Source organism: Mobula birostris, chromosome 12 (genome assembly GCF_030028105.1).
Source record: "Mobula birostris isolate sMobBir1 chromosome 12, sMobBir1.hap1, whole genome shotgun sequence".
In the NCBI taxonomy this organism is placed as follows: Eukaryota; Metazoa; Chordata; class Chondrichthyes; order Myliobatiformes; family Myliobatidae; genus Mobula; species Mobula birostris.
In genome coordinates this window covers 57,849,043-57,860,556 of record NC_092381.1, presented here as the reverse complement: position 1 = coordinate 57,860,556, position 11,514 = coordinate 57,849,043, and the positions used below count along the sequence as shown (strand labels likewise).

The 11,514-nt window shown below is 42.7% G+C and overlaps 1 protein-coding gene across 1 annotated transcript in view; it reads left to right on the top strand.

The window, feature by feature from the left end:
* Positions 1-905: 905 nt before the first annotated feature.
* LOC140205940 (cystathionine gamma-lyase-like) overlaps positions 906-11,514 on the top strand; it is a 53,456-nt gene continuing 42,847 nt past the window's right edge. The window contains exon 1 of the mRNA XM_072273835.1: positions 906-1,200. Within this exon, the coding sequence (XP_072129936.1) occupies positions 1,024-1,200 (177 nt within the window). The 5' untranslated portion in view covers positions 906-1,023. The remainder of the gene's footprint in view (positions 1,201-11,514) is intronic.

Sequence of the window (11,514 nt, the reverse complement as noted above, 5' to 3'; positions counted from 1 at the left end):
CAGGTCTCTGCCTGAAATATCAACTGTACTCTTTTCCAGAATAAACTGCTCTTTGCTTGAGTCTGGACAAAGGTGGTGCTAATGAGCAGCGAACTATGACATTTGGAAGAGATTAGTGCCAGTAACCTGGAATTAATCGGAAACTAAGAAGCTGAGTATGACAGTTCCTTTGACGCCATTGGAAAAACAGCCCTGGCACATGCAGTATATGAGACTATGTTTGAAATTGCAAGAAGGCATAGATCTTAGTGAGAACAGAATAGTTTAGGTGTCGGCCTTTTAAACAGAGCAGTTTCAGAATAAGCAATGTTGACAGAAGCTGGAGGATTCGTAGTTAAATAAAAACATTCTAAAATTTAAAATAACGATGTGAAGTCGAGGTAGAAGCAAATGATCGGTCTTGCATGATTGCTGACATTACTTGGCTGAATTCTACGCTAGAATAGTGGCGATCATGCAAACACATGTTCCCCCAGACCGTCAGGGATTGAATTTCCCGTCAGAAGCTCAGATGCCCAGAAATGACTGCAGTACTGTTCTCAGGGTTGAGATGACTTTTGATTGCACAATTTGTTGCATTAGGTTGCGTTTAGGAATTTCCAGGCAGGGTTGATTTTCAGTGTGAAATAATTCGTACATTCATCCCCCGTATGTTCCTGCATACGGGGTTGGAATCGCAAATAATGTACAAAAACCTATGGAAAGTAGCTGGATAATATAATATTTGACCACCTACTGAACACAATATTCAGTCTATTATTGTTTAATGTTATTAAACTGCCTCTGTTTTGTTCAGCTGCGAGTTTATTGTATTGTTTTCAGCGAATGGGACCACACTGAAGGAAGCTGGGTCAGTAAGCAACATTTTACAGGTTACGGAGGACAAATTTTGTGACGCGAGTAGGTCACGCAGCCGCCCGTCGTTCATATATCGTCGTCCTCATTTTTTGTGTTCCGGCGGAAGGCGAATTCTTTTGGTGTTTAGTGTTGCAGTAGGTTATTGACTGGAAAGGAGAACCGATAATGTCTACAGGGGATAAAGAAAACGACCTTTTGAGCGGCTTTCAGCCTCCTTTTGAACATTTTTCCACCCAGGCTCTTCATGCGGGGCAGGATCCCGAACAGTGGAAGTCAATGGCAGTAGTGCCTCTAATTTCCATGTCAACCACGTTTAAGCAGGCTGGCCCTGGGAAACATGCAGTGAGTGGCAAGTTCTGTTTCCGCTGTTAATAACAGTAAAGGGAGGGAGAAGGAAGGCCCAATGTGTTGATTTGTCCGATGTGCACGCGGCCCTTGCAATATATCGTCGTCAGAAGTAAAATTAGGATGCCATTTAAACTTCTCTAAGAATGCTACTAATATTGTCTTGTGCATGGATATAAGGCACCAGTAACTTACCAACCAGAGGAACTGGAAATTTTGCATAAAGTACCCTTTGTATGTAAAGCCACAATGCTAAATTTAGTCATGTTTTTAGAAGTTATCGACATTTCGGAAAGATAAGCACAAAGAGAATAATGAATGAGACCGATCAGTACGCTACGGAGAAATGATTTTGGCTCTGAAAATCATAATGTAAGATTGATTTGCGTGACTGAGAATTAGGAACTCCGCTTTTGGAAGTGTTCTTGCATAAAATCGAGATTAATATTCTGAGTTTTATATTAATCTTTTATTCTAGTACTTGCAGCGCTTAGTACACGTTGATTGCAAAGACAAAATGTTGTCGGTAAGAAACGAAGGAAATTCAACTAGCTGTGTCTATACCTGCTTGTCCACTAAATTAACTCACTAACTGCACCCGGGCCCATTCGTCATTGTATAGAATCATAGAAAAATACAGCACAGAAGCAGGCCATTCGGCCCATCTAGGCCGTGCCTTCTATTTAAACTGCCTACTCCCCTCGACCTACGCACAGACCATAGTCCTCCATACCCCTACAATCCATGTACCTATCCAAACTTATCTTAAACACTGAAATCAAGCCTGCATGCACCACTTGTGCTAGTAGCTCATTCTACACTCTCCCCACACTCTGAGTGAAGAAGTTTCCTTTCATGTTCCCCATAAACTTTTCACCTTTCACTTTCCGTGATCCGTGATCTCTAGCGGAAAAAGCCTGCTTTCATTTCTCTTATCTGTACTATTCATAATTTTGTATACCTCTATCAAATCAATAGACAATAGACAGTAGGTGCAGGAGTAGGCCATTTGGCTCTTGGAGTCACCACCGCCATTCACTGTGATCATGGCTGATCATCCACTATCAGTATTCAGTTCCTGCCTTATCCCCACAACCTTTGATTCCGCTATCTTTAAGAGCTCTATCCATCTCTTTTTTGAAAATCTTCCCTCAATTTTCTAAGTTCCAAGGAATAAAGTCCGAACTGTTCAATCTTTCCTTAAACTCGGGTCCTCCAGTCCCGATAACATCCTTGTAAATTTTCTCTGCACTCTTTCAACCTTGTTTACATGTTTCCTGTAGGTAGGTGACCAAAACTGCACACGATGCTCCAAATTAGGCCTCACCAACATCCCATCTCCTGTATTCAGTACTTTGATTTATGAAGGTCAATGTGCCAAAAACTTTCTTTACGACCCTATCTACCTGTTCCACCATTTCCAATGAATTATGAATCTGTATTCCCAGATCCCTTTGTTGCTATGTCTGTGGTCTATGTCCTTGCTGCTGTTTGCCTCACTTGTATAGACTTTGTGTCTGTTTCCCTGAGTAATACAGATGCAGTAAATCCATTTATGATCTCTACCATCTGTTGTGGCTCCACACTTAGATTACCATTCTGATCTTCCAGAGGACCAGTCTTGTTCCTTGCAATCCTTTTGCTCTTAATATATAATCATATAACAATTACAGCACGGAAACAAGCCATCTCGGCCCTTCTAGTCCGTGCCGAACTCTTACTCTCACCTAGTCCCACCGACCTGCACCCAGCCCATAACCCTCCATTCCTTTCCTGTCCATATAGCTGTCCAATTTAACTTCAAACGACAACATCGAACCTGCCTCAACCACTTTCGCTGGAAGTTCGTTCCACACAGCTACCACTCTCTGAGTAAAGAAATTCCCTGTCATGTTACCCCTAAACTTTTGCCCTTTAGCTCTCAACTCACGTCCTCTAGTTTGAATCTCCCCCACTCTCAATGGAAAAAACCTGTCCACGTCAACTCTATCTATCCCCCTCATAATTTTAAATACCTCTATCAAGTCCCCCCTCAACTTTTTAGGTTCCAAAGAATAGAGACCCAACTTGTTCAACCTTTCTCTGCAACTTAGGTGATGAAACCTAGGTAACAGTCTAGTAAATCTTCTCTCTACTCTCTCTGTTTTGTTGATATCTTTCCTATAATTCGGTGACCAATACTGTAAACAATACTCCAAATTTGGCCTCACCAATGCCTTGTACAATTTCAACATTACATTCCAACTCCTATACTCAATGGTCTGATTTATAAAGGCCAGCATACCAAAAGCTTTCTTCACCACCCTATCCACATGAGATTCCACCTTCAGGGAACTATGCACCTTTATTCCTAGATCCCTCTGTTCTACTGCATTCTTCAATGCCCTACCATTTACCATGTATGTCCTATTTTGATTAGCCCTACCAAAATGTAGCACCTCACATTTTTCAGCATTAAACTCCATCTGCCATCTTTCAGCCCACTCTTCTAACTGGCCTAAATCTCTCTGCAAGCTTTGAAAACCTGCTTCATTATCCACAACTCCACCTATCTTGGTATCATCTGCTTACTTACTCATCCAATTTACCACCCCTTCATCCAGATCATTAATATATATGACAAACAACATTGGACCCAGTACAGATCCCTGAGGCACACCACTAGACACTGGCCTCCAATCTGACAAACAGTTATCCTCCACTACTCTCTGGCGTCTCCCATCCAGCCACTGCTGAATCGATTTTACTACTTCAATATTAATACCTAACGATTGAACCTTCCTAACTAACCTTCCGTGTGGGACCTTGTCAAAGACCTTACTGAAGTCCATATCGACAACATCCACCGCTTTACTCTCACCAACTTTCCTAGTAACCTCTTCAAAAATTTCAGTAAGATTTGTCAAACATGACCTTCCACACACAAATCCATGATGACTGTTCCTAAACAGACCCTGTCTATCGAGATAATTATATATACCATCTCTAAGAATACTTTCCATCAATTTACCCACCACTGACGTCAAACTCACAGACTGATAATTGTTAGATTTACTCTTAGAATCCTTTTTAAACAATGGAACAACATGAGCAATACACCAATCCTCCAGCACCATCCCCGTCTCCAATGACATTTGAAATATTTCTGTCAAAGCCCCTGCTATTTCCACACTAATTTCCCTCAAGGTCTTAGGGAATATCCTGTCAGGACCCGGAGACTTATCCACTTTTATATTCCTTAAAAGCTCCAGTACTTCCTCTTCTTTAATCATCATAGTTTCCATAACTTCCCTACCTGTTTCCCTTATCTTACACAATTCAATATCCTTCTCCTTAGTGAATACTGAAGAAAAGAAATTGTTTTGAATCTTCCCCCATCTCTTTTGGCTCCACACATAGCTGTCCACTCTGATTCTCTAAGGGACCAATTTTATCCCTCACTATCCTTTTGCTATTAATATAATGGTAGAAACCCTGGGGATTTATTTTAACCTCACTTGCCAAAGCAACCTCATATCTTCTTTTAGCTTTTCTAATTCCTTAAGATTTTTTTTACATTCTTTATATTCCTCGAGCACCTCATTTACTCCATGCTGCCTATATTTATTGTAGATATCTCTTTTTTTGAACCGTTTCCAATATCCCTTGAAAACCATGGCTCTCTCAAACTTTTAACCTTTCCTTTCAACCTAACAAAAACGTAAAGATTCTGTACTCTCAAAATTTCTCCTTTAAATGACCTCCATTTCTCCATTACATTCTTCCCATAAAACAAATTGTCCCAATCCACTCTTTCTAAATCCTTTCGCATCTCCTCAAAGTTAGCCTTTCTCCAATCAAAAATCTCAACCCTGGGTCCAGACCTATCCTTCTCCATAATTATATTGAAACTAATGGCATTGTGATCACTGGACCCAAAGTGCTCCCCAACACAACCTCTGTCACCTGACTTACCTCATTCCTTAACAGGAGATCCAACACTACCCCTTCTCTAGTTGGTACCTCTATGTATTGCTGCAAAAAACTATCCTGCACACATTTTACAAACTCCAAACCATCCAGCCCTTTTACAGTATGGGCTTCCCAGTCTATGTGAGGAAAATTAAAATCTCCCACAATTACAACCTTGTGCTTACTACAAATATCTGCTATCTCCGTTCAAATTTGCTCCTCCAACTCTTGCTCCCCATTTCGTGGTCTATAATACACCCCTATAAGTGTTACTACACATTTCCCATTCCTCAATTCCACCCAAATAGCCTCCCTAGATGTGCCCTCTAATCTATCCTGCCAGAGCACCGCAGTAATATTTTCTCTGACGAGCAATGCAACACCTCCCCCTCTTGTCCCTCCGATTCTATCACACCTGAAGCAATTAAATCCAGGAATATTTAGTTGCCAATCACAACCCTCCTGTAACCATGTTTCACTAATAGCTACCACATCATACTTCCAGGTATCAATCTATGCTTTAAGCTCATCCACCTTTCTTATAATGCTCCTAGCATTAAAATAAATACATTTAAGAAATTTTCCATCTCTTACTCTCTGTTTATCATTAACGGTGCAAACAACTTTACTAGTTTCTTTTTCTTCCTTCTTCCCGACAAAGAATCTGTAGAATCCCTTGGGATTCCCCTTCACCTTGTCTGCTAGAGCAATCATGCCTTGTTTTAGCCCTCCTGATTTCTTTCTTGTGTTCTTTTGCATTTCCTATATTTCATAAGTATCTCATTTGTACCTACCTGTCCATACCAGCTTTGTGGCACTTTTGTTTTTATCCAGGGCCTCAATATCTCTTAAAAACCAAGGTTCCCTAAATCTGTTATTGTTACCTTTTATTCTGACAGGCACATAAATGCTTTGAACTCTCAAAATTTCATTTTTGAAAGCCTCCCATTAATCAGGTGCACCTTTGCCAGAAAACAATCTATCGCAATCCCCACTTGGCATCTCCTTTCTGATACCATCAAAATTTAGAATCTGAACCCATGGACCAGACTGATCTTTTTCCATTTTTACTTTGAAACTAATGGCATTTTGATCATTAGATGCAAAGTGTTCCACAACACAATCTTCGGTCACCTGCCCTGTCTCGTTCCCTAATAGGAGGTCAAGTATTGAAACTCTCTCATTGGAACTTGTATGTACTGTTTAAGGAATCTTTCCCGAATACATTTGACAAACTTTATCCCATCTAGCCCTTTTGTAGTATGGGAGTCCCAGTCAATATATAGGAAGTTAAAATCACTTTCAATAGCAACCTTGTGTTTTTTTCGTAATCATCTGCGATCTCTCTACAAATGTGTTCTTCTAAATCCCGCGGATTGCTGGTTTGTCATACCTTTCTTATTCCTCAATCCACCTATAATGTGTCATGAGATGAATTAATCTAATCTGTCTTGACTGAACACTGCAGTAAGTAATACCGCCCCTTCTCCTTTAATCCTTCCTGCCTTGTCACGGAATTCCAGAATTTTGAGCTGGCAGTCCTGCCCCTCCTGCAACCAAGTGTCACTAATAGCTATAAAATAATAATTCCATGTGTTGTTCCATGCCCTGAGCTCATTCGCCTTTCCTATGATACTTCTTGCATTGAAATATACACAACTCGGGACATTAGTTGCACCGTGCTGAACCTTTACATTCCTCACTTTGTCTGAGGTCTTATCAACATGTCTCCACAACCTCTCCACTATCTGTTCTGGCACTCTGCTTCCCATCTCCCTACAAGTCTAGTTTAACCTCCCACCCCTTACCCGTGCAGCACTAGCAAACCTTCCCACGAGGATACAAGACTCCCTCCAGTTCAGCTGCAAACTGTCCCTTCTGCACAAGTCCCACTGTCTTGTGGAGGAGAACCCAATGATCCAAAAATCTGACACCCTCCCTCCTGCACCAACTTCTTAGACACATGTTAAACTGTATGATCTTCCTATTTCTAGCCTCACTAGCATGCGGCAGGGGTGGCAATACTGAGATCACAACCCTGGAGGTTCTGTCCTTTCATTTTAACTCCCTGAACTCCCTATGCAGAACCTCGTCACTCTTCCTACTCATGTCATTTGTACCTACATGGACCACAACCCCTGTCTGTTCACCCTCCCACTTAAGAACACAGAGAACTCAATCCGAGATGTCCCGAACCAGGAGGCAAGGTACCATCCAGGAATCTTGTTCTCAGCCACAGAATCTCCTTTCTGTTCCCTTATCACCAGAGCTCCCCTCTTCTCCCCCGTTTCTTTCTGAGTCACAGAGCCAGATTCAGTGCCAGAGACCTGACTGCTGTGACTTTCCTCTGCAGTATCCAAAGTGGTCTACCTGTTGTTAAGGGGGATGGTCACAGGGGTACTCCACACTGGCTGTTTAACCCTTTCCCCTCCCTGACTGCCACCCATTATCCTGTGTCCTGCACCTTTGGTGTAACTACGTTCTATCTATCACCCCCTCAACATCCGGAGTGATCCGGAATTTATCCAGTTCCAGCTCCATCTCCCTAACACAGAGCATTAGAAGCTGCAGCTGGATGCACTTCTTGCAGGTGAAGTAGTCATGGACACTGGAGGTCTCTATGTTTTCCCACATTTTGCAAGAGGAGCATTGAACTATCCTGCCTGGCTTTCCTACTGTTCTAATGATGCAAATATAAAGAAGGAAACAATAAATAAACTGGAAAAAAAATCAGCCTGCAGCTTTATTGCCCCGCCCCTTCCTTAAGCCTCTCCTCGCTCTAGTCTCAAAGAGCTAAAATCTGAAAATCCCCACTCTAGCACTGTCTGCTCCAACCATGGGTCGCTCTGCTTGCCCCCGGCTTATTTTAATTTGTTCTTGCCAATCAATCCTTACTGCTGGTTGGACACTTCTCAAAAAACCAAACTGCCATGAATCGATGCCTTGCGTATTCACTTGGTGAGCCTGTGAGAGCTGTTTCTTCTCATACTTACGATGGTTGATTGATTGCTGCTGATTGAGTATATCTAAGTGTTTCGCTTTTGAAGGCCACAATGGATCCTGCTACCACAATGTCTTCAAATAGTGTTCCAATATGCTCTGTTCTTGTGCAACTGTTAATCATCTCCCCTTTATTTTATACCTATGATCTCAAATCCTTGACCTCTTCTATCCACTTAAAGGAATAATCTCCCAAATCTAATTTATTTGGACCCCTCTTTGTTTCAGAAGCTCTTATCAAATCCCCCTTCATTTGCTTTAAAAGAATACTTTTACTGCCTTTGAAATCTTATTTGTGTAACAGTAACCCTACTTCCCAACAATCACTTCCATGATTTTTTTCCCTGAATCCCCACTGCTACCTTGCATCTTTCTATAATGTAGTGAACAAGACCTCGAGTCAAGGACAAACCAGTGTGTTATAAAGATTCATCATGACTTCCCTGCTTTTATATTGGAGTATTGTCTTCAGTTTTGGTCACCCTGTTTTAGGAAAAAATGTGATTAAACTGGAAAGACTGCAAAAAAGATTTGCAAGGATATTACCGGGACTTGAGAGACTGACATGAGGGAGAGGTCAGACAGATTGGGCATTTACCCCTTGGAAGCAGGAGACAGAGGGGTGATTAAAATCACAAGGGGCATAGATAGGCGAGTGATCTATTTTCCAGGGTTGGGGAATTGACAACTGGTGGATATAGTTTTAAGGTTACAGGTGAAAGGTTACAGATAAGAACTCGAGGGACAACTTGTTTTACACTGCATAGTAGATATATGGAGCCAGATGTGAGAGGAGGTGGTTGAGGCATCCATTAGATACATTGGACAGGTATATGGATGATAAATTTAGAAGGATATGGGCCAAGGGCTGGAAAATGGGATTAGCTTAAATAGGCATCTTGGTTGGCACGGATAATTTTGGGCCGAAGGGCCTTTTTCGTGCTGTATGTCTCTGTAGTCCATCTCTTTGGTAAAGGCCAGAACTGTCTACACTTATTAACTATTTCTTCACCTGCCCTGATGTTTTCAATGATATGTGCACACTTACTCTCGGATACCTCTGCTTCTGCATCCTTTTTGGACAATATTTTTAATTTTATATTCTCTGCTCACATTCTTCATTTATTTCACATTTCTTTGCAATAGACCATTTATAATGCATCTGGCCATATCACCAACCTTCTTGTGTCCTGCCATAATTTATCTCTATACTTTACATTTCACAGTACGTAGAACAGAACAGTATAGTACAGGCCCACGATGCTTTGCTGACATTTTACTGTAAGATCAATCTAGCCTTTCCTTTCCACATAGCCCTCCATTTATCATTCATCCATGTGCCCATCTAAGAGTCTCTTAAATTCCTTAATGTATCTGCCTCAACCACCATCCCCAGCGGTGTCATGTACTTATCATGCCGTATTTTAAAAAGCAATACCTCTGTGTAAAATCCCTTTTATATTTTCCCCCCAATCGCCTTAAAAACATGTTCTCTTGTACTGGTCATTGTCCCCTAGGGAAAAAGACATTGTCGTCCTTTCTGTTTATGCCTCTCATCATCTTATACACCTCTATCAAATTGCCTCCCATCCTTCTTCACTGCAAAAGGAAAAGCCCTCACTCACTCAACAGTACCAGTCCAGGTGCTGAGGCACCCAGTGCTCCCTCAGCACTATTTCCTCCCTTCCTCCCTTCCTCCCTTCCTCCCTTCCTCCCTTCCTCCCTCCTCCCTCCTCCCCTCCTGCCCCCCCCACTTCATCAGGTGGATTTTAACACAGGCTACCACTGTCTACATCTTTTCCTTGCCCTGCATCTACCATCCACACCTCCACGTACCAGCTGATCTTCACCTCTCCCAGCCCCTACCTCCCAGCAACTCCCCAGTCATCGTGGACTCCTCTTCACTACTGAGTAGGTGAGAAGGGCTCTGGGGAAACTCAGACATGGCAAAGCATTGGGACCATATGATGTAAACCCCAAGGTCCAGGAGGAGTGTGCTGAGCTGTTATGTGGAGTACTCCAGCGCATTTTCAATATGAGTCTCAGTCTAGCAAGGGTCGTGACCATGTGGAAAACATCTTGTGTGGTCTTTGTACCGAAGGAGGGCCACCGGAAAGACTTGAATGACTACCGTCCAGTGGCTCTGACCGCACACATCATGAAGACTGTAGAAAGATTGGTCCTGGCTCACCTCCGACCCCTGGTCAGATCGGCCGTTGATCCCCTGCAGTTTGCCAACTAGGAGCACACTGGGCTCGACAGTGCTGTCATCTACCTGCTCTGCAGAGCATCTTCCCATTCCAATAAGCAGGGCAGCACTGTGTGGGTCATGTTTCTGATGTCTCAAGTGCCTTCAGTACCATACTGACCTCTTTGCTGGGGCGAAAGCTCCATTCAATACAGGTTGGCACTTCCATTGTATCCTGAACAATGGACTACCTGACTGGTGGACCATAGTTTGTGCGGCTTCAGAGCTGTGGGTCAGACATAGCTCTAAGCAGCACTGAGGCCCTACGGGGAACTGTATTGTCTCCCTTCCTGTTCACCTTGTATACCTTGGACTTTAGGTACAGCACTGAGTTATGTCATCTGCAGAAATTCTCTGACGACTCAGCAAAAGTTAGGTGTACAAAGGGAGGATGGAAAGATAAATACAGGTTCCTGGTTTTTTGACTTTGTCAAATGGTGCAAGCTGAATCATCTGCAGCTCAACATCAGCAAATCAAAGGAATTGCCAACTGATGCGTCGCGGGAGAACAAGGAAGATCTGAAGCTGCGTGCTTGCTGGTGGCTGTGTGCCCAGCGGCACAGAGCTTGGAAAAAGCAACGCAACAGACTTTTAAGACCATAAATTGGCGAGTTGTTTTGTTATGTCTGCCTCTTGCAGTGAAACGGGGGCACCTCTTTTTCCCTTATTAGTGAGAGAGAGAGTCTGTGGTATGTCAAATACCAGGTGAACGAGTAGTCTTTGGGATACTGCAAGTCTGTGTCTTTATTGATGCTTTGTTGCACGCTTGAGTTCTTGGTGGGGGGGGCGCTGATGTTTTTTTGCTAGGGAGGAGGGGGGTTGTTGCCTTGTTGCTGTTTGTGTGTGGGAGGGGGGAGCTGGGGGGGGTCTTTGGGTTTCTAACATTTAACTGTCATTCATTCTTTGGGGCACTCCTCTGTTTTTGTGGACATTTGCAAAGAAAAAGAGTTTCAGGATGTATATTGTATGCATTTCTCATTAAATGTACCTATTGACCTATTGATGGGCTTTAGGAAGACCAAGCACTGTTCCGTTCCTACTGATGGTGAGGACATGAATGTGGTGAGGACCTACAAGAATCTGCGGGGGGAAACCTGGATGACAGACTTGAG